The sequence below is a fragment of the Sparus aurata genome, chromosome 2, assembly GCF_900880675.1.
Source record: "Sparus aurata chromosome 2, fSpaAur1.1, whole genome shotgun sequence".
Classification (NCBI taxonomy): domain Eukaryota; kingdom Metazoa; phylum Chordata; class Actinopteri; order Spariformes; family Sparidae; genus Sparus; species Sparus aurata.
The window spans coordinates 29,039,739-29,064,350 of record NC_044188.1 but is presented as its reverse complement, the minus strand read 5'-3'; the positions used below and the strand labels follow the sequence as shown (position 1 = coordinate 29,064,350).

Genomic DNA, 24,612 nt, shown 5'->3' with positions numbered 1-24,612 from the left:
TGGCAAAGTCAGACGTTTTCCCTTTGAGCCAGTCCATATTCAAATATTTAAAAAACAGTATGACTCATTTCTATGCAGTCCAGTAATCACAGAACATTTTAGCAGTGCTCCTTTTGTTATTTGAAGTTGTCATTATGTGCCATTAGTGTCATACATGTCTTTCTTTCTACATTTCTACTTTGTTTGTCAACTTTTATAATGTTAGGACTTGCATGTTTCAATGACCCTGTTTTTGCTCTATTTATACTCTCTGCCCTATTAGTCCTGTATTTGCTGATGACTCAGTTTCCCCATAGGGACCATTAAACTTTCATTTAATCCCATCTCCACTGTTAGGAGTTACCATGGAGGAGTGTGGCTGTGTGGAGCTAAAAGCAAAAAAAAAAAAAGCGGCAAGAGGTCAAAAACTTCAGTGGCAGATCAGAAAGGTTGCAGGACTGATGCCAGCTGGACTTTTTGTTCTAGACCCTTTTAGTGTTTAATGGGACTTCCTGCTTAGCCAGAATGGGCATTTGGGACATCTGAAATTGATCCCACTGTGCCAAGCAAATGCAAGCTGTGCCAAGAAAAAGATTGTTAAGTGTTTTTAGGCCAGGGCCATTTGTAATGTAATCTTCCGAAGAGTTTCCCCACGGGACGATATAGTAGCTTCTCTGGGGTTAGAGTCAGCTCACCTCAGATTCAGCCCATTCACATCTATTTCAACTGCAATTCGCTGATTAAAAGGTGCTGTTAATAGCATTGTAGAAACAATTGATCATCAGCACAGTGAGGGGAGACATTAGAGGCTCTAAACAAACTCTGGACCAGCACACCACATTCTATTTTGCACTAAATTATTGGGTCATATTTGGTGTTTGTCCTCATCTATCTTCTGTAAAGTCACCAACTATGTTCTTATCACATCTGTCTTGCCCTTCATGCAGCAAGTATTTTCTGATTTTCTCCAACTCTGACACAACTCTGAACAGATAGCTTTACTTGTTCATTAAGTAACTGCTAACCAGCGACCTTTCAATGAACACCTCCAGACCAGGGTTGTACGCTGCCGTTGAGAAATATGTGTTTCTTGATGGACAGATAACCGATAGCTCTAACACAGCTGCTGTTCTGTAGTTAGTTCAAAGCCATGCAGTTAGCGATCTTAATGTCTGACTCATCCCTCGGGTGCTTCAGCATTTTCCTGTCACTGAACTGTCGTCTTCTTAGTAGCTGTGTGTTCCGTCCAATTCTGGCTGTGTTCTTCGGGATCTGCCAATCCAGGCAGCGCCGGCTGATAGCTCCATGGAGCATAACACATATTCAGCCTATTGGCTCATGTAAACGTCAATCAATATCCGTAACAAGTCCCTCCCTAGCTGTTCTGTGGAGGAAACACTGTATGCAGAAGCAAGTAACACTCTACTAGCTGTTGCATGTGATCATTAAAATTAAAACCTTGTTGAGAAACACTGCCAGTACCAGAGGCTACAAATAACCACCAATATGGTATGTCGGTGGTGCTTATATTGAGGTATTTCATTTGATGTGGCAAATTATGTACTGAAATTTAGAAATGATACTGTCACACCTTTAAAGTGTTGACTTACCAAAATAAATTACAAACAACATGTTTTCTCACTTTCTCTTTCTTGCCTAGGTTTTGAGATAACCGTCTTGAAATAAGGACACTGCTCAAAATGTCAAGCTATTCCTTAAAAAATGAATAAATCAATAAACCACTTTTACACTTCAACAATCCAGAAAACATTACTTTTATAGGTACTACCCAAATATAGAAAAGTGCTGATGGTGAGTTTTGAGGATTATACAGAGTATTGGGGATACTGTTTCTGAAAAGACAAGTTGCTGAAATCTTACATATTAACATGGAATATCTCTAAAATGTGTGCACATAATCTCAGTACTACCTGGGGGGCTGTCTAGGTACTGATCGGTAAGAAATGAACATCCTGAGAAAAAGCAGGGCACAAGGGCTCACTGAACGGTTCGCTGACTATAAAAATGATGAGCAAATGGGTATTATAGTCACCAGATCAACCTAACTGAACACATAAGGGAGATTTTAGATTTCACCACCATCATCCAAACACCAAATGAGGGATCTTGGACAATCTATGACAGGTAGCACTGAAGCTATCCTGAAGGTTCACAGTACACCAACACTTTAGATGTGGTTTTACTTAAATCTTTCACCCTACTGTATGCTTTCTTGTAATTTGGAAGATAGTATTTGGTACATATAATTTTGCAACTTTACTTTTCTTTGGTGAAAATATACACAGCGTGGGTTGCTTTTAGTACAAAGCCACTATCCTAAATAAACTGAGAGCAGGTCTGGAGCAAAACTCAGAATACAGCGACTGTAGAAACATATTGTCATTTAACTAAGATTAGCCCATTATGAAAGGGCCAACTGACAAACCCAGAAAAACAACAGTAGCAAACTGCATGGGATATATGGTGGCCATATCCTGAGAGGCTGAGCAGGGCAAGAGTGATGTAGAGTGAATAACTTCACAGGCACAAACATACACACATGCCTCAATACAGCAGCGGCCGTGGCAGCCGGCGCTATTTAATATGCTGAGGGAGATTGCGCGTGGTATTGGCTTTTGGCAGTGTGCTGCGGAGGGAGGGGAGCGAGATGGATTGGTGCAGGATCCCTCTCTTAAATGTTTAAAGAATATTCACACAGAGCCCGAAGGATGGAAGAGAGAGAGAGAGAGAGAGGGAGAGAGAGAGAGAGAGGGAGAGAGGGGGAGAGAGAGAGAGAGGGAGAGAGGGGGAGAGAGAGAGAGAGAGAGAGAGAGAGGGTAGAGCATTATGAATGGTGAACATTAGGTGCTGCCACAGCCGCTAGCAAGACAGAGTCGGTGTGTATGTGTTTGTGTGTGAGTGCTTGGTCGGAAAGGAGGGTTTCAACAGTGAAATGTTTGCGTGTGTGTATATGTGTGCTGGGGACAGCTTCTTTCACGATGTGCAACTGGGCTGCAGTAAGAAAATAAAAATCAACATGAGCTCCAACGAGCAAAAGCGCCTTTCTTTGCCCCGCACTTTCACTTTCTCCTTCTCACAGTGGAGGCTAATTTGGCCTGAGTGCCTCTGTGTGTTCTTTTGGTTTGTTTGCATGCTCCTTTAATGACACTACACACAACAAGAGCACAATGACTATCCAGAGTATTGGAACTGGTAGAAATTCACTTTCCAAGTGCTTCTGTTCCTGATGGGAAGCCAAGATGGCCTCACTCCATGACTTACTTCTGAGATGAAAATGCTAAAGATGTTCATGAATAATAAATGACCCAATCATAGTATCTTCTCACCCACTCTTCCAAACACAGTACTCTACAAACAGAAAACTTTCATAGACTGTTTCATAGACTGAAAGTTTACAACTCAAACCTGAAAAATATTCTGCTTCCCTTCAAATGATGATAATAATCTGTTCAACCACTGCATAAAAACACAACATATGCCATAACTTAAAATAACTTGGTTATTGTTTTCAGTGCATATTTGTCACATAAATCCTATATGGAGGATAGGCGTCTGCTTGTGTCAATCAGTAATTACATGTTAAAGTAAAAAACAACCTGGAGTTCCCCAAGGCTCCAGTCTCAGACCATTTCTGTTCAAAGTAACAAAACAACTAAATATCTCACTGTAATTTTGCAGATGATACACCAAATAACACAACACCCCAAATAAATACAACCTCATACATTCACTGAGTAAATACACTGAACCAATAAGGGAATGTTTCCATGTTCTTATCGTTAGTGTGTTTACAGGTCTCTTTGAAATGTCATTCAGGGAGCAGCAGCTTATGTTAAAAACAGAATATATAGTTCTCTCTTTTTTCAGCTTTAGTTTATTTGTATCTGTTTGTTTTACTATTTCCCTATATGTTTCATTATATATCAGCTTGTGTTTCGTTTAAATCTTGCCTGAATGCCTTTTTATATCCCATGCAAAGCTATTTAAAATGCCTCGTTGTTGAGAGTTGTGATGCAAACATACTTTTTTTGATCAGTGGGGATAAACAAAAAACAGTAGTGAAGACACACTCCTACATGGCAAGAACACACATTTGTGCTCCAGTATGACAGACACACAGAGGTTGAACAACAGCTGTATTTGCAATCAGACCTTATGCAGAGACGTGCGCTCCACCAGCTGGAACGGGGCGGGGTCGATCTTGCAGTTGTTGAAGTTGACCTGCTCATCAAGCTGCATCTCCTCCCACTCTGAAATCTGCAAAACACACAAGGGAGAACAAGGCGGAGGGGGGGGGGGTTGGGATGAGAGATAAACATGACTGAAGAATTTCTGACAATAGAAGGAACAAAAGAACAGTCCCTTGTTGCCCCAGTGCTGTACTGATAAATTCATTAAATAGGTTATCAAGTCAAGTACATTGTATCCAATCCTAAACATTTTTTTTTTTTACCTTCTGATGATAAAACTTGGACTGACAGTGTGCTTAATAAATGCTGTTAAGAGATGATATCTTTATGCCTGGTGTCTGTCACTAATCAGAAGAGAAAGGCATCAAATCTTGCCGTACCACCAACTGAAAAATCACCTCCCTCTGATAGACAATCGATGGACCAGGCGCCACACTGAATGATTCTATAAATCATATGAGAGGAGCCACGACGATGGACGGTGAGGAAGGTCAATTGCAAACATGAAGGGAGACGTGGTGAGAAGCAATGACATAGCAGGCGTATGAGAGGTGAACGATGAGTGATTCCGAGAGAAAACAGAGGGCATGTAGGGAGAAAGTGTGAGGAATGTGCGACTGACAGAGAGGAAATGAGAGGTGCTGTTGATGGATGAATTATGAATGATGTCATATCCAAAAATATAAGACTCCAGGGTAATCGGTCCGTCTGGGAATACTGAGGAATCTAAAAAGCCTGGTCTGTCAAGCTGTGATGTCATCAAGAGGAAGCTGAGAAGTTGGACAAATATATATATATTTTTTAAAACTGATATGCATGCCAAAAATCCAAGTATTTGATAGCTAATACAGGAAAAGGCAGTTATATTTTACGATGTTCTTAATGTCAGCCAAAACCACTAATATAAACAAACATTGTGTGAGTATCCAAAGCCTAATACACCATATTTCACACACAGTCCAGCTGCTGGAAATGCATGGTTGAGTACCCAATGTGGTCTCTTGTTTGGATAAAATTTCTCAAAAACTACAGTTGCCATTTGTTTTAGGAAATAGGGGACTTTAAAACAAAGGAACTTTAGCAGGAAACTATGGATTAAGCGGAACAGACAAGGTAGGAAGGGCACAGTGCCATGAACAGACTCACTGTTGGTATTGGTGTTATCATAGAATGATGTCGGTCTTATTCTTTAAATGCTTAATAATGTGGCCATTTTCAAAGATCAGTGTTGGCACCAGGATTTTGTTGTTGGGTAGAAACAGCATTAAGCAGTATGTGACCCCTTGCTGCTGTACTCCAAGTAGTTATAAGGCTCCATTCTGACAGAATCACGCTGGTCCTCCAGTTCATTTGAATGAGGCTACAGTGTTTACTTCATTTGTATTTACTGATTTTGGTCTTGTGCCCGGTTTAAAACCAACGCTAATGATATGCTACCTGTTGATGTGGACAAACAATCACTAGGACCAGCATGCTAGTAGCAGAGCAGCATGGCAGCTTTTCTTTTGTGCTTAATGTTGGTTGGCATACTGCTTTTAGGTGCATTACCGCCACCTTCCGGGTAGGAGGGTCAATGTTCACGACACTCCCACACCAGGCACAGCCTGGCAGCTCATTACCACAATGCCTGATTCTGTCTGAATGAGTCTGAAGGTGTGTGGTTCTAGCTTTTGTTTGACTTGTTGTCTGTCTTACCTCTCTAATAGTCATGTCATCCTCCACATCTCCATCATCCTGTGGACGACAAGCAACAGGAGGGGAGTCAGTACACAAAACAAAGACATTCTGTGTGCACACTAAACACAGTAAAATGAAGAAAACAAACATGTACAAGTCAAATATGTGATGGAAGTGCAAACAAATGGAAGAAAAACAATGGTGACCCATTGGTTTTTATCTCACTAAACATTTATTTGTACTGTTCATCTTCGCCTCCAGCACTACATCTGTGCACAGAAGGTAAAATGACATACAGAAAAGACATAATCACCAATGCAAAACATCGGTGTTACACAGCGCTGCTGTCTTGAGACAGATGGACAGAAATGGAATGAGTGACTAAAGGAGCGACTACAGTACATTTAATGAGTGCGGGGGATGTGATGTATGAGATGTCAGAGCAGATGATCATTATAATGATGGATCTGCAGCGCACTCAGAGCTCACGGCCCATAACTGACAGGATAACACTGCCAACGCTGTGTGACAAGCTGGAGTCAAACTAGCAACCCTGAGCACTGAGAATACTGCATGATGGAATATAAAGCTGACTGTGTGAGAGTGCTATTGCAGGGTGTGTTTGCAGCTCTGAGTGTGTGTGTGTGTGTGTGTGTGTGTATGTGTGCGCGTGTGTGTGTGATGGGCTGTGAAATACGATTTCAAAGTGTTTAGCCATGTGCTTGTGTGCAGGTATTTACTTTCTCAGGATTGAACACAGGAGAACATGAGTGTATATGTGTGTGTGTGAGAGCGAGAAAGGAAGAGCGAGTGTGACCCAGGGGCTGATGGGAGCCCTGAGCTCATTTATCCTCATCGCTGCGGTGGCCGACCTGTCGGTAACCCTAGCAACTGTTGCCGCGGGGTAGAAACAGGCGCCCTACTGTAGCTCTATGCAAGCAGAGGTCTGATGTGCCTGGAGTTGATGAGACTAAACAAACAAACACACACACACACACACTCAAACACACACACTCACACACAACACTTTATCTCTGCTGTCTCACTGATCATTCGGCTTGTCACAAGGGCACTTTGAATGTCGCCAAGATACACTGTTGTTCCAGGGGTAAAATGTAAACTAAAGCAGGAGATCTAATCATTTGATATGTGTGTGTGTGTGTGTGTGTGTTTCTGCTGAAAAGGTGTTTGAGAGCGAGAGCGAGAGCGAGAGCGAGAGCGAGAGAGAGAGAGAGAGAGAGAGAGAGAGCGCAAATCTCTGCTTCTGGATACATGACTTAGGCAGAAGGTTGTGTGTGTGTGTGTGTGTGTGTGTGTGTGTATGGGCAGAGGAAACTCAGAGGAAATGTGTGGGCATATTCAAATGAGATTTGAATGAGCATGTGTGAGTGTGTGTGAGAGCCAGAGTGACTCCAGAGTGCTGACAATAGGCCGATGAAGCTGTACTGCTTGCTTCGCTGTTTCTGTGACCAGACATAGATTAGAAACGTCCATTGCTCTTCCTTTCCCTCCCTCCTGCTGTGATCCATCTTCGGTGCCATCCAGTGACCCGATAACCCAATCAGTGGCAACTATCCAAGACTAGGTCAGCAGTGGACACACACACAATCCAGCACCAAAGACTGCTGCATCACACACACACACACAGTAGGATAATGAAACCAGCTAAAATAAATGTTGATGAGAGTTTTTAAAAAGAGCCCTCCAGGATTTTAATATGCCTATAGTAGATAGGAGTGGTCTTGGTAAGGCATTCTATTTATTTTTTCTATCAATTTTTTACTGAAGTAAGGTTTATGTAGCACTTTGTCTTCTAATCCAAATTCAAAACAAACAAAATGTGACCTGAAAGCTAGGTCAGGGGCTCATAGTTTTTTATAATTTACCTTCTGGGGATCATATATGTCTGTTTTGCAGACATGGAAAGGCCAGGTCTTACCACTTCTATTTGTCTTCTTTAATCTATCTATTGTCCCTTATTCCTTTTAATGCTCTTTATTTCTCAGATGGGATCTCTTCTTCCTATTGTCCTTTGTTTTTACTCTTTTATGTTTTGCATTTATTTTTAAATGTATTTATAAATTTTTGCCTGTTTCATCACTTTCATTCCTACATTTTCTTTTCTGTCCTCTTGTTTTAACTCACCTCGAACAAGACTTCCTTGTGTTTGGTCTGACTGTTGACTGTTTATTTTCTAATACTGTCTTCCTGCTGGAGTTCACTGCTTTTGCTTGATTGTCAAAGCAATTTGTAAACAATTTGTAAACTACATTTGTAAAGTTATAAGTATAAATAAAAGTCTGCACAAATTTGAACTGCAATCATCCAATTAGTAAAATTCATGACAATATGATAGTTACAGGAAACCATAAATGCCACTTGAATTCATTCGCTGGGGACCTTGAACGTCTTGACTTATTGTTAGCAGTGAACACATTTTTCTGAAAAGAAAAATTACTTTCAAATTTTTCAAACGCTTTGATACGCACAAACTAAATTCCGTTACTCTAATGGTGCAGACAGAAATCGGAGTTCCTTGGGAGTTCTCTGCATGACATGTACCACTCTTTGACCATATTCATACTTGAGTCCAACTGATACATTGGGCGAGTAAAATAATTGCTGCCGTACCATTTTATAGTAAGAAACGTGATTTTATTGAAATATGCACGTACGATTTGTGATCATTTCTGTTTTAAAAATGTCCTCAATCTACACAGATGATCTCAACACAAACAGACACTTTTATTGATGAGACTCTGATGCTCTGAAGTGCCTGTTAGCAGCAGTCTGTCTGGATGTGGGTGTATTCCCTCATCGTTATCATTAGGATCTTCCAGTCTGCCCTCTGAAGAGCTGTTTCAATTGGTACAGGGATGACAAAAGGCGCTTTCAAGCTCATCTCTCATGTTTAAGCTCTGTATAGTAATGTCTGTTATTTCTTTAACTTCTGCCTGTGCCACACAGTGCAAAAGTGCAACAAGGAAACATTGCGACAATGTTATTTATCACTAATGTACAAGCAATTAGGTGCTAATTTCCTTTGCTGCTGATGCTCACTTTGCTCATTGCTTTAAAAGGTTATTGGTACCTTATCTGTGAATCTGATTGGTTGTAGATGCTGTAACACAATATTGAAAGTCATCATTAACGACTTTGTTCAAACCACAGGGGTGTGAACAAAAACAGGGGCTGTGAAGTAGCTGCAAAAGATTCTGGAAAAGTTGTGGGTAGTTAATTGTTAGTTAATGATCCACTATGCTGCAGCAGTGTCCAGCCTTTTTTTTTTTCTTTTGGTATAAAAAACATGAGAATATCTGAGTGAAAACCACCAAAAGTTTCATTTTGTAAGTCCTTCTATTGATGCTCTCAAACCCATGACAAATGACTCTTCCTGAAAGTATCTGAAATTGAAATAGTCAGTATGCCACACTCTTAAGTTCACCCTCTCTCTTGTGTCTCCATCTCTCTGTTGTCTGAAATTATTCAGGAAATGAAAACTTCATCCTGTCCCCTGAATATTGTCCTATCACTGTCACCTATACCTGAAGGACAATTTTAATGGAATTAGTGTCTTTGTTCTACAACGTATAACTTGCTTTCATTGAACCTATTATGAAAGTGCGAACACTTGACCCTAATGATTTTAATAATGGACAGCCTATTTGAAAATTCCCTTTTCTTGCCATATGGTTCCCAAAAAAGTGCCCTCTACTGGATTCTCTTCCAGATCATCATAATACTGAGACCTTTAGTCGCCCGTTTCATCTGCCACTTGTTGAAATCCATCATTACTCAGAACTACGTAATTAAATTGTTAATCATTACTTCCTTTTTGACTGTAAAAGGCAGGCCTGGAGTCCAATCTGTAGTGCTGGATCTTTTGTGTTGGCTTGAAAGACCACACACACACACACACACACACACACACACACTTCGTGTGCCCAGACCAAGTTACTACTAGCCAGTTTAAATAAACCTGGTTGCACTGTAAAAACTAGCACTTAGTTTGGGGGGATGCCACATTGCACAAAATGCCAATGTTTTTTTAAAATGCAAAATGGTACTCAGACCCAAAGTTCCCTTAAATGACGTATATAAAAAATGAACTATACTCATGGTGGCATCACAAGGTGTAATGTAACTTTAAAAAATATGTTTTAGAAACTATTGTATTAATATTATTCATTATATTATAATACAGTATTATAATATTTCATATGTTATACAAATCGGAAATATCCAATTGTAATGACCTAATTTGGTAATTTATTCAAGTTGTTGGCATTATGTTTTATTTTGTCAGTATTTCCCACCATTATCAAACAGCATTTTGATCAACTGTCAGGTCACATGTTTTATCTGTGAATACACAGTAACAACTTATTGAAGGGTCTAGTTTGTGCGGTGTAAATCCCTACATAGTAAACACTTCTGTGGCATGTATCATGCTACAACTGACTCATTTTGTGAGCGGTTTATGCAAATCCAAAATATCATCTTTCATCTTTATGCTGATGACTATGACATACAGTATCTGTGCTATGTTCCGAACAATAGAGAAAAGGACACTGCCTTTCCCTCTTAATTGCATATTAGCAATGTATAACAGAATGTCCCTAAATTCTGTGCAGCTGGATGTCAGAAACACTGAACTGTGTGTCATTGGCTTTGGCAGTTGGAGGCTCCAGATGTCACAACAACTTATCTTATTGTCTCCGCCATCACGGATAATTGTGAAAATCTCCAATTATTATTTATAATTCCGTTGGATAAACACAACAAAAAGTATGTGCAATTCTGCTTTTTATTCCACCTGCGAAAACTGGAAATATCAAATAATTTCTCTCAAGTCGTTTATCCCTTTCTTTAACATTTCCTAAAAATTCTTTACAAAATGGAGACACCAGAGTGATTTTCTTTGAGAGCTGTCAAAGATGGACAGTTGAAAATATGCAGACTTAAAAAAAAAGAAGGAATGTGTGTTTCCATGTAAATCCATCAAGAAAGAAAGAATGACACATATTCACTGTCAATCTAAAGAAACAAAAGAACCTCAAAGAAATAAAGGGAGAGAGGAGCAATGCAAAAAAAAAAAAGAAAGAAAGAAAAAGGCCCATGAGCCATCATAAATAAAGCATGGAGGCATTACAAAGACGCAAGAGTGGGGGAAAAATAATGAGAAAAACAGCCAGGAGAGACTGGGAGGCTGGGCGGCATCATTTCTTTGAAACAGACTACTGATGTCATTTACCCTCCATCAATATTTCACAGCCTTAGATGGACTGAGAAAAAGGGATCGGGGGGGGGGGGGTTACGGGAACGACATATGACAAAGATACTGAAACGGGAGTAAAAGTAGTAAAGATGGACGAAGAACATGAAGCAGAGCTGCAGAGATTAAACCAGATACAGAAACAAAGAAGAACTGTGCGAGTGGAGCTGAAAGAAAGGGAGGGCAGAAGTAATAACTTGATTTCTCTTCTGCTGCGGGGGTGTAACTCAGAAGTCTTTGGAGAAAAATTGCTAAATACGTTCGTCTATATTCCTGCTCGGAGGGCCTGTGGAGCCTCGACTGATTCATAACAATGCTGTAATCAGCACCGCAATCTGCCACGTGCACTTATACACTGTTGAATGTTAATAATAACTCCTGATGACAGGGGAAACAAGCCCACAGGCTTAGTGTACTGTAAATGCGCGCGCGCACACACACACACACCAAGTGCTACAGGGGTTCATTACTAATTAGCTCACTGCAAGGCAATAATGACTAACATGCTTCCAGGCCCACTTAACACATCTGAAACTTCATGGCGCTAATAACGCACCATCTGTCTCAGCACTGACCATACAATATGCTGCTTATGGGTGCACTTAACCAATCACTGTTTTTAAATTACGGCCAGCAGTGGCAGCAAAGGGCCACTGGAAACTTGACTGGTTTCAAACACTATAAAAATGTAGAGGTAAGGCATAAAGTCAAACACATCCATAAAAAAGGGGGTATATTAATTCGCCATTATAAATGTGTTCCCTTAGGTCCGTTAGTCATGCCTAAATTAGGGATATGACTTCTGTTGCAAGTACAGAAGCCCACAATCACACAAAAAACACAGATTTTATCCTCGGAAATAATTTGTACTGATGCCGATCTTTATTGTGCAACTGTTTACTAGGGCTGTCCCCAAATACCAAAAAGACCAAAAACTCATTAGCTGACCAAAATTTCATTGGTCGATTGGTTGCAGGAAAAGAAAAAAAAAAATTTGGAGCCGTATCTTGTCAAAATTAAGTCAAAATCTATGTGACTGGCAGCTGGCCTGTGTATAAAAGGCTGGAGGGCTTTTAATTTGAAGGGCCAGATACAGGAAGTCGTGACACTCACTCACAGGGCAGGTCCCTTCGACATCGAGGTTAGACAGTTAACAATTAGTTAACTGTCTAACAATTAGTATATGTATATGTATATATATATATATATATATATATATATATATATATATATATAATATATATATATAATATATATATATATATATCTATATATATATATGTATATATATATATATATATATATATATCTATCTATATATATAATATTTATATATAATATATATATATATATATATATATATATATATATATATATATATATATATATATATATATATATATATATATACATATACATTTGGCTTAAAATGGTCCATGATTTGATTCAGGTCTGCACCTATAGTGCTCTTCACAGCCCACTTCCTCTTTTCTCATGTTTCCAGTCTGTATGTCTACAATCACTCTTATAAAATTGGCAAAATGGCAAAATCACCAGTAAATTAAATTCTATTTCAATTACACAGAGCTGTTCATAGCCACAGACCTTATTTGAATAAAAGAAAACTATTGGGTAAACCCAGTTTCTATGTTTTATGTGCGATATTCAAACTTAACAAATGTCTGTTTTTTCTCCGATCTACCAACAAATTCTCCAAGTATCTCTGAAGTCGAATTAAAGGTTACATTAACATAGATCAGCAGTAAGTAGTGCTGTTGTCCTGGGAAGTTTAGATTGAGCCTGTTCAAAGACAGAAATGTCACGGATGTGACTGCATCTTTCTATTAGACTTTCTGGATTTCATTTCACTCCCTGACTGAATTTGCTCTCACATAGTAGCTCTCATTAATAATGTCCACTGCTGCTGAAATAATATTCAACCTACAGTTTACTGAGGAAGGAAAAGTTGCAGGGAACAAAAAAAAAAGTAAAAAGTAATCTCTCAAATGGATCCTTTTAGATAAACTCTATGTTTGTTGGAACCTGTTTGGTAATTAGCAATGCAGTTCTGAAGCACCACAAAGGACTAGTGGATTTAAGGGTTCAGAGCTCAAACGACGACTGCAATTGTTACACATGAGTTCCCCATGTAATATTAGTCTCCCCCATGCAACTTTTGAATGTCCTTATAGCCCCACTGTAAGGTACCTAGTGATTAATAGCCCTAATAATACATGTTATGTTGCTCGAACAGTGCCACATGCTGTGGTGAATCAATCAATAATAAGATGTTTATCCATTTTGAATTTCATTCAAATGAAAACGATGGTGTAACAGTTACAGGTTTTGAAAGTTTTTTAATATTCTGGCCTTTAATGCGGCACCCCATCGGGACAATCAATGAGATTCTGAACTGACAAGTGCAAACATGCTGCGTTATTGCTCAGAAACTACCTCAAAAACAGACAGACCATGTAATAAGCAGTACTCTTGCTGCAAATGTGTGAAACTAGTACAATTTCTGATGAATCTTTTTCATTACTACAGTTGAAGCAATGTGTTTCGTCAATCACCTCAAAGTAAAGTTCCCTCCGGTTTCACACAGCCTCAGTGGTCTTATGCTGCCACACAACTCAACATGAGCACTGTGTTGTCATGGTGTGAAATACGCTCCTGAGGGCCCATATTTTACGCCACCAAATGATAAAACACTCCCAGCGCGTCTCCTCTGTTCCTAATTTTGAACTTTTCATTGAGTTGCTCAAGGCGAGTCTGACTTCTATTGGGAAACTGGGCAGCGTGGATTGTATTATGGAACCAAAGTGCTGAATTTTGGGAACATTTTCTTACGCCATTTCATAGCCGAGACTGGTCAGTTCAATAAATAAAAAAAATAATGCTGGATGTGGTGTTGGGGTTGAGAGCCCTTTGAGATCCACTGGACAAATTTGACAGGAGCAGCGTGTGAGTTCAGAACACAGTCTCATCAGTGTTTTTCTTTAATAATGAATAAAATTAAGATTTCATGGGGTAACTTTGCAGCTGTGTACCAGGAGTTTACACGCAGGCCTTTGAGCGATAAGTGAAGAATGATCTAGCACCGCTCTGTGCTTGTGAATGACTGAAAATGTGTACAGACTAAAATAATTGTCATTGACATGTGAAACTAATGGAGCTGCTAAAGTATATATCATTAATAGTTCTAATAAAGTTACACTGACACAACAATGACTGAGCATTAAAAGGGATAGTTTAGTGTGTTCTTGTATTATATTTACATTGACGTGATACTGGGGGAAAAACTGTACATTTCAATTACATTCTGTGGTTTAACCTAACAGTTTAGCTTTGGTATATAGTTCACTGAAGGTCTCCCATCTCACTGGCCACTAACTCGTTGGAATTGCCATCACTGAATTACCAGACTTTTCAACACTGTCTGTTTCTGCTCTTCTGGAAAGCCAATTAAATCTGGTGAATGCACTATTTGTACAAAACATATGTTTAATTCACTGAGGCCTGTACTTTACAAAAAGAAATCTGAATAACGTTAGGACTGCCATCCATATAAAAGTACCTAAATCAGTAATCGGGGGTCACTGTCACATCACAACATCTTTAATCCAACTACCTATGCTGCTCCCGCTGTCAGCAGACACTGAGCTGCCACCACAGTAACGCCGGTGATGATACATGGTGGATACATAAATCGCATGATTTGTCTAAGGGTCATTCCACGCCAACTCGCTTCTGAGCTAAATTTCAGCATTTTTGTGAGTCTGTGTATGTATATTCTAAGCCTCAGCAATCGCTTATTGATTACAGGATCAGATTTAAATGCGTCCTGAACATCAGAGAGACTCCAGGGAAACTTGGCAACATGCTTTCATTTAAATAGCTGTTGCTTAGTGGTTACAGTAATCAAATTAAAAACATCATGTAAAATTTTACCAGGATGAAGCATCTATCATTTTCAAAAATTAACTACACTAGTTCTGGTTCTGGGTAGTATTCATACAATTCTTTCACACCTAGAAGTTATTTGATCCCGCATAAAAAAAATCAGTGCCACAGATCTTGCTTAATATAGCTTCAGAACTAAAGAACACACTTTTGGGGTTATTTTGATTTTAGATATTCCCAAGAAGGATTATTTCAACTTCCGTGAAACTTTTGTATGTGGAAGTGTTTTGTGAACACACCTTTAAGACAAGTATCAAAACTTCTGTTTCTTTAATGTCTGGGTGGTCGAGTCGCAATGAATCAGAAACATGCAGCTTTTAATAGCTGTGACTTTAAACAGTTTGAAATGTGATTAAAAGTTCCACTGTGTGTGTTAGTAAGCACGTTATAAATCGTATCTGTCCTTGAGCCTTCATACTGGAAGTAAAAGTAAATATTAGGGAGATTTGTGGATAGCATGCTCACCCCGTGGAAGCTCTTTAAGATGGCTGGTGGCTCCTAGTGAATGGAATGACATTATATGGGATGAGAAAAATAATCTCATGATGATTTGACTTGATAGATTAAGAAAGAATCACTGATGCTGATGAATGGACAAAGATCAAATATGTGAATGTGCTTTGTCTGAATGCATGATTATGTAATACGTAATGGTGTTTGATTTTCAGAAATCAATGTCTGATAATTTTTCATGCAACGCTGGATGTTCTTGTATCGTGGAATCATTTTTCTCAATTTACAATCAGACACTTGTTTCATTGATTGACATGCATCGCTGCTGGAGCGTATGTGCTCACTGGTAATTGGACAGCAGGCTACATCCCAGTTTGTGGTGATATTTTCCAATACCTTCTGGGACTTCTCATGCATCATCATTTCATCCGAGCTGTTGCTGGAATGCTGTCATTCAAATACCAGCCTGCACCTAATGAAGAGATATGATGCTCCTATCTGGATATTTAACGCTGCATGCACGGAGGAACTCGCCCCAACACGCCCAACCCCCCGCCCAACCCTCCTGCACATTAAACACACAGAAAACCACGTTTTTTTTCATCAATGACGACAAATGCGATGGGATTTTAGTCACTCCAGAAACAAGCGGAGGCCTGCTCTGGGAGGCTGTCACTGATTGGACGTCTCAGGTGACAAGGCTGATGATGGACGGCACGGCATGCTTGGTTGAACAGCCTCTTCCTTGTAGTCCACTTGACTACAATTTAACCACATCTTCATTTTAAAAGGAGAGTAATTTGACCTAATTTACCAGAAGACTGATAAAAAGAGGGCAGCTTGAGAGAAGCTATATTTAACAGGACTATATAACCCACTTTAAAATGTATGAACAATCAAACTGAAAGAATGATGGCTCGGAAATAACAGCTTATTTTTTTTTAAATCTATTAAACGGGCTATATTAAAAAAGAAGGACACATTTTTTGGTCCTGATAGTCAATTCTTATGTCTAAACAATGCGAAAAAAAAAATAGTCTGAAATATAAAAAAAAACACAGTCAAAAGTTATAATGCAACCATTATATTGTAAAATAATCAAATATAGCTTTAAGGCTCATTATTATGAAACTACATTTGGTCCAGCTTAATTTCAAGAACCTGATTAGTAATTTTACAATGACGCTCAACCACTTTATGAAGTCTACTTTAACATTTAAGTTCAGTAGTGAGTTTAACAGTTTATACAATTGACATTAAAAAAAAACGCTGTTGTGACATTAATACAGACTACAACAGACCAAAAAAATAAATAAGAACAGGATGATATAAATAACGTTATAGTAAAAATAAGTGGTGTTTAAGAAATTCTTCTTTTTTTTAAATTAAGTGGTGACATTGTCTATTCATATATCAATACGAATAGGTATGTCAAGATGTACTAGTTGAAAAAGTAGATAACTATCGAAAATCAATACACTCAGGACCAACGAAAATAAGACTTTTTAGGGGGTGTTAAAGTACTTTTTAAATTCTGAGCACATTGGGTCTCCATAAATGGTTACCAACTGGGTCAGGCATACACTTTTGGTTTACATTTAGGGCATTTAGCAGACGCTTTACGACGCTTTTATACAAAGCGATTTAAGTACAATAACTACATTTGTCACTTACAATTGGTTTTATCATTCGCATAAATGTTTTAATTCTGCCTCTTCTAATCGTAAAAGGTTGGTACACTATTAAAATGGACTTAAATATAAATTAAACACTACACATTAAAAAGTCCTCTAGCAATAGTTAAAAGTTAGAGACGTTTTCTTTGTAGAAAATTGAGAAAATCCCATTGAAAACGTGTGATTGTCTGGTAGTACTGTGCATTATTTTCTCCTACAGCATCTTTTATAGATCATTAAGAGAAGCATGATTTAATTCTATGAAAGCATATGATGCACATTTGGCATTGCCAATTGGCAGTAGTGGTATTTTAGTTGGCAAGTGTTTTTATAACCCCGACTGACCATCGGACCAATGAGAACAGGTTAAACTGAATGGATCCTAGCTTTTGCCAATCACATAAGCAACTACAGAAGTGACAGGTCAGAAGGCGGGGTTATAGGCTGTACAAGAAGGAGGGTGTTCAACACTTTTTAGCACGATGACACAGACGGGCTTTAGGCTGAGCCTGGCCCAGATCACAGTCCATCGGCAGTTCGGGATTAGCCCTGGAATGAAATGGCAGGGTGACAATCAGTTGATTGGCTGATGAACCTGTTGTTGGGCGGATTCCACGCATTTGGGTAGCCCAAATCGGTGGCTCTTACCACAACGGATATCCGGACTCGTTTGGAGGGCCTCCTGTGCTCAGGAGACGTGGGGCTCTCCAAGTTGTTGTTTTTCTTCCAGGTAACCAGAGACAAGCAAACAACGTTATCAACAACCTCAACCTAAGTTTGACTTTGCAAAAAAACTTGCAACGCCAATTTGTTATGACTTCACTGCAATGCTGAAAAAAAAATATATAATTGGAATCTTTTTTAGGTGAAACAAACCATTTGCAGGTGCAGGAGTGAAGATTTTTTTTCTATGACTTTGCAGGATGCAAGGCTGAGATGAAGTGAAAAATCTTTTATGTTGAGGCTGAGATGCTGTGTGTGTGTGTGTGTATATCTGTATATGTCTATTTGTGTGGGAGGTACTGTACTGGAGAGCGTGAAGGACTGTATGTGAGAGATAGCATAAGACTTTGTGGGTGCACAGAATGTGTGAACAACAGGATGTGAGGATGTGTGTTTGTGTGTGTGTGTGTGTGTGTGTGTGTGTGTGTGTGTGTGTGTGTGTGTGTTAATTTCATGGAATGTGTGATGGTGGTGTTGTTATTGGGTGCACACAAGGACACGGCTGTCTCACCTCCAGGCCTTCTGTCTCTGGACTGGCGCAGAACAGGTTCTTTAAAGCAATGCCCGAATTATCTTGTGGGCCTGAAAGAAAGACAGAAAGAGATGCAAAAACAATAAAAACAAGCAGATATCTTTGGTCTCCGTCTGTTAGATACTATAATTATGTGCCTTCTGTTTGCAGACCTTATCCTACTGGTTGCATCTAAAGAAACATTACAACAACTGCTGTGCCATCTGCAAAAAATCTGTCACATATGGGCCTTGTGGATGAATCAAGAGAAAAACCAAGATGGGATTGATAGGGACCGACCAAGTAATAGCTTATGGAGACATTTCTAAACCAAGGGACATCTGTTAACTTCAATCAGGGCTGAACAGACAGATTATCTGGACACTGAGTGACCATAGACTGAAAAAGATACACACAAAAAAAAGGAAGACTAAGTAACCACCTGACCTTAATGGGCACAAACCAGTGAAAACAGACAGTATCTGTTCTGCAAACAAGCAGAGGCAGGTCAACATGTCCTGCTACAGTGCAGCCAGAAGGACACAAGAATCTTCACAGAAACTCCCCTGCCAAGTGTTTGACACAGACCAAAATAAAATTCAGTATTTACTTGGAGAAGAAACTATCATTGCTACACAGCAAAACCTGTCTGTCACAGCCCAGGAGGAAACTGTGCAACAACACATGACATTCGACTAACTCTCCTAGTGTAAGGTGGATGGCCATGACATTTTGTGCAGACATTCATGGTCCCCAGAGGATGAATTCCTTTGACTTTGGTGGCTTTTTAATTGAATATCTTAACAATTATGGATGGATCGCCATAAAATCTGGTTAAGCCATCCATAGTGGTCCATGAATATCAAAATACAAAGTTCACTAGCATTATGATTTACAAATAAACACTCGTAAAACCAATGACATTCCCATTAGCACACTGCACATCACGATTACATACAAAGTTGATGCAAAGACGTGAATAGACGAAAGACTAGACAAATGACACCGTACAAATTACGCAAATATGTGAAAGTCACCTCATTTGTGCGAGATGAAAACGTTCAACTTTTAGCAAAAAATTCTGCATGTGTCGCACTGCTTTGTCTTGTGTTGTGTGGGGATGGGCGGGCGTAGCTGGGAGGGGCGGAGCCACTTATTCTACCATTATTCATTATGGTATAGTCATCAATGAATTACACAAAATGACGTTTTGAATGCAACTGTAAGGTGTACACTGTGTTGAGCAGGGCGAGGTCTTAATGCTTTTTTTTGTTTAAATCAAGACAGTTGTTGTCAGTCAGGCCTAAATAGTTTCTTCTTCATTTAAGAGAAGAATAGAGAGATGGGAGTGATAGAGAGAGAGAGAGAGAGAGAGACAGTGAGGTGCCATTAGTGTTATGTGAGTTGTTAAGAGACAGAGAGGTCATTAAAGACACTCCTTCTGGATCTATTGAATCTCCTCTTCTTTTCCTTTTTGATTGCCTCATCTATCTAGTCTCTCTGTGGTGTGTGTGGGTGTGTGTGTGTGTGATAATGTTGCTGTAATGGTGTGTTTCTTACTGGTAGGGATCTCGGTGGGTCGCTCTACCACAGAGGATCTCTTCAGTGCTGGTTTGAGGGGCTTCAGAGCAACGGGACGAACAGGACTGAAGGTTGACTCCTCAGTCGAGATCTACACACACACACACACAGGCGCACACGCACACGCACACACACACGGATGAGAAACAACGTTCAAAACTGCGTAGCCCCAATCCTACTTAACAGCTCAACCCCATTCTCTCTCTTTCTGTGGACTCATTAGACAAATGGATGTAGTTCTTCGGAGTGATGAGATGGAGGCAAATCAATAGGGGGAAACAGCAAAGAAGAAAACCCTCAAAAAGAGAAGAAACCAGTGAGAGCCTTGATGTAAGATTACTTGAATTCAATGACTCTTCCATGCTGGTACTTACAAAACATTTTTGCTGGGTCATGCTAATGCCTGTCTGAAGTTAGGGAACATTTTGGTTTTAGTCATAAAAGGTTTCACAGATCAAATGCTTGTGTGAGACTAGTTAGAAATGGATCCAGCTGTTATTCAGTGAAGCTGTTGTTCATTAATATTTCTAAAATACTGGGCTGATATAGTCTTTAATTTAATATTGGAGTTTCTGTTCCCACAGTCTTCGGTTTTGTCTTTTATTTAGTATTATAACATTGTTTCCACATACACACACACACACACACAAACCTTCTTCCAATTCACACATCAATGCCTTAGGGCTTTCTACTCAGCCACTCACTGCAAACAGACGAAAGAGTAATGTAGACATTTTTTTTTTTTATATCTAATATAGGTTTTAATAATGCTAGATTTTAAGCACTATAGTGCAGGACCTGGCACCAGTTTAGGCATCTACCTTAAACTGTGACCGTCTTTGTTTCACACAGAAAACTCACAATTTCCATATTACTGTTATATATGGCTTAATGAAACATGTTAATAGTGCTCTGAGTTGACAAACACAATGAATTCCAAGTTCTCACCATCCTTCTCTTTGAGTACAGAACAGTTAAACGACTCAGAAACAGACCCTGAAATGTCCCTTGCACTCAGTTTACTCACTTTAGAACATGGACTTTTACTTTAAAATCATTCAAAATCTCATTTGTCAATTAATGGTTTGTGTCTATGGAGGTGGTACTCCTTTCCTTTGAGTCATAGTGACCTTATTGCTCAAGGTAACAATGCAGCTGTGCTTTAGTCTGACACAAAAGCAATATTATCAATATTGTTGATCATATCCAAATATACAAAATGGGAACTGGAAGGCTTTGACTGGCTAGAAACATCTTTGTCAGCTAATGTCAGCCCAGTTTCCAGTTCACTTGCCTAGCCAATCTTTCATTTTGCTTTATAGGCAACTTGTTAAAGATAATTAAGTGTTTCCATTACACCACACTTCCTCTCTCCACCCGCAGTGACCTCTGACCTGGAAGCGGACCTCCTGACTGACCCGCTGGCTGCCATCGTCGCTGCCTGGGTTTGACATGACTGACAGGCGTTTCTTCTCCGCGACGGCTCGTTCCCTGATGTACTCTAGCCGCTTGGGGCGACCGAGCTGTTGGGAGAGCAGCGACTGGAGCTGGGCACGCTCGATGGAGCCCAACAGGATCATTGACTCTGGGAGAGGAGAAACAGATAAAGGAAGGAGGTGAGAGGAAGAAGAGCAGAAAGGGTGGAGAGCAGTAAACAGAAGAAAGAAGATGAGGAAAGTGAGAAAAATGAAGGAACAAAAGGAAGAAAACAGAAAAGGACACGGAGGGTGACAAGAGACAGCAAAAACTTGTTTGGGGAGGGAAGAGTGAGCAGACTGCAGGAGATTCCAAACACATGTTGCAGCACTGCGGAGAGCTCAGCTGAGTTACATAACAAGAGCCCAGAATGCAGTGAATGTGTAATAACTAGCGGAAGTGAGTGAGTGAGTGAGTGAGTGTGTGTGTGTGTGTGTGTGTGTGTGTGCAGGCGGGTGGGTGGGTGGGTGGCACCTTGCTTGCTTTAAGTAATTGCCTTTGTGACAGTACGTGCTGATTATGTATTTGGTTAAATGCCGCAGCTAATTGTTCCTGCACGATTGAATAATTGAGACAATGCTGGAATACCAAATTTGCACTTCAGTGAGACAGCAAGTGCAGCACCGTCAGCAAGCTGTACCCTGACAAGTTTGTCAATCAATCAATCACCCTAATGAGCAAGCCACCAAGGTCGCTGGAGTTTGTTTAAGGTACGGACTGAAGGGATGCTCAGTCGAACAACATCAGCAACATTGAACACTGACATCAATATCTCATCAAACAACACACTGTATTCACATGTGTGATATGATCTTTGTATTGTTACATGCTGTTGTTTTCACACTGTTTGCCAGGGACTTAGTATAATACATTATTATCTACTTCTTCTAACTGTAACACAATCAAGGCTACTGCTGCTTGCTAGGGAGTGTTAAAGTTTTTGGTTGGGGCATAAATGCTGCCCTTCAAATATCTGATGAAAGTTGATGACTGGTCTATAAATTATTAGCTTGATGAAATGGCAAGGGAGGCAGGGCATTTCCCCAAGTTTGTTTAGCATACTCAATACTTTGATTTAATCTTGCAAGAGGACACGAGCCAGCACTGTTTGGATTCCTCCGAGTCATTTACATTTACAGTCCATGCAGTGCAAATGATGCCTGAATGTAAGCTCTGACAAAATCACAAGTATTAGAGGTCTAAGACAAAGTTCCTGTGAATTTTTAAAGAATCCATAAGACAGACAGACTGATTTGCTGATTATGATTGTGTAAAGATGTTTAAATATGTCCTGGGAAGTTTAAAATTATACCACCATCTAAACCAACACTTTCAATAAACAGTTGATACTTGATGATGTTAAGAAAGAAAGTATACATAACATTTTAAACATTTAGAAACACCAGAAAAATCAGCTGAGTTGTTTATTTTAATGTAGATACAAGTACATTTATTTTTTCCTGCATGTGCAGGAATACAGAAAAAATTGCACATCTGAATCAAAATCGTGATATGCATCGTGATGAGATGGCATTGGTAAACTTTCTGCATTAGTCATGATGGAACTGGAGTGTGTATGTGCTGTACTGCATATTATCTATCAGATTACATACTGTATATAAACTGTATATTATTTATAATACAACAAGGAAAAGTAAGTCAATTAGTTACTCTGTGTATAAAAATCTTTAATTTCTAAAGTTCTTAGAATTAATTAGTAAGGCTTCTCCCTCTCTCCATTTTATGTGTGCGTGTTTGTTTGTGTGCGTCTCACCAGCTGATTCCACAAGTGCCAGAGTCTTGAGGTGGCCCGTCAGCAGGACGTTTTGCAGATCTCTGTAGCAGCAGTTGAGTGTGATGTACCGCACGTCCCGCACCATGATGTCCTCCACACGAATGTTGTACTTCCTGAGAAGAGAAAAAGGGAAAATGATGCATTTTTCCATTATTTTCTTTTGGGAGGTGCGTGTTTTTTGGGCAGGACACTTCTCTCTCAAAGCTGGGGGGGTTGGGGGGGACATAAACCATGGGCTGCTGCAGCAAGGGAATGGCCTCTGTACATGGGACACACACTCTACCAACTGAGCGCTGGACTGAGAATTCATCAGGTGCTTACAGAGATAAGGAATAGAGATAAGCTGAGAAAAAAATTGTGAGAAGAAGAAGATGAATCCATAACAGATCCAAATAACATTTCCCTAAATAATCTAAACATACACACTGCTAATTTTTTTAATCTAATATAATTTTTGTAATGAAAACTTTTGTAATGGCAAATCATGCCACTAAATTTACAGAACTGTTCTTCTAGCTTGTTCAGTTTAGTTGTCATAAATGTTGCCCAGCACAGATCTGTAACAACGCACTCTCCTTCATATTCCATGCTGACAGCGCATCCCTTCCTCCAGCTGACCGGTCAGTCCAATAACACGGTACAACTGTTGACACGTCACTCGGATGTTGGCGACAGTGACGCCATGGCCATGTGTACAGTAGGGGGAAGTGGGTGACATTGTGTGAGCAGATCTTGCCTCAGCAGAATCGTACGCCCCGGTACACTAGTCATAAACACTCAGCTCTCTCTTCCTGCCCAAGCTTGCCAAAACCTGCAAACATGACAGCAGCCGCTCGATGGATTCCGCTGCCAAGCCCCATAGCTGTGCCAGGACGCAGAAACCGGCCAAGCCACTGCTCCTTGTTGTGGTGACAACTCAATGCACTGACCTCTCTTGAAATACAAAGTTAATTTGATGACCATCCTCCCCCTTCTCCACTTGAATTAAACAGAGCGCAATGATCCTCTATTAAAAAAAAGCCTGTATATAGCACCAGGGAATGGTACCAACAGAATACTGCGCTACAACACAGCCTACTGAAAGTCAACTTTCAGCATGGCCTCAACCCCATTGAACATCCATTCTAAGACTTCTGAACCCTACTGTAGCTGTGCTGCTGTGCTGGGTATCAAGCCATGCAAACAGGGTTTATCTACCTAGGTATAGACATATTTGCTTCCAACTCAATTCAGTGGGGTTGATTGGAAATGTGTTTGTGGCCCTTGAAAATGACTTTGCAGTCAACAGCCTT

At 39.8% G+C, this 24,612-nt stretch overlaps 1 protein-coding gene across 3 annotated transcripts in view; it reads right to left on the bottom strand.

Annotated features, from left to right (window-relative positions):
* The window catches only part of LOC115573592 (chloride channel protein 2-like), a 33,909-nt gene extending 10,033 nt beyond the window's left edge, over positions 1-23,876 (bottom strand). Inside the window, exons 1-8 of one of the 3 annotated variants that reach the window (XM_030404434.1) lie at positions 23,300-23,876; positions 21,444-21,634; positions 20,029-20,140; positions 18,469-18,539; positions 17,883-17,957; positions 15,571-15,603; positions 5,886-5,924; positions 4,153-4,257 (exon numbers count right to left, since the gene is read on the bottom strand). In XM_030404434.1, coding sequence (XP_030260294.1) covers positions 4,153-4,257; positions 5,886-5,924; positions 15,571-15,603; positions 17,883-17,957; positions 18,469-18,539; positions 20,029-20,140; positions 21,444-21,634; positions 23,300-23,630 — 957 coding nt within the window. In that variant the 5' untranslated portion in view covers positions 23,631-23,876. The remainder of the gene's footprint in view (positions 1-4,152; positions 4,258-5,885; positions 5,925-15,570; positions 15,604-17,882; positions 17,958-18,468; positions 18,540-20,028; positions 20,141-21,443; positions 21,635-23,299) is intronic. The other 2 variants (XM_030404443.1, XM_030404449.1) reach the window with 2 other exon arrangements.
* Between the last annotated feature and the right edge of the window lie 736 nt (positions 23,877-24,612).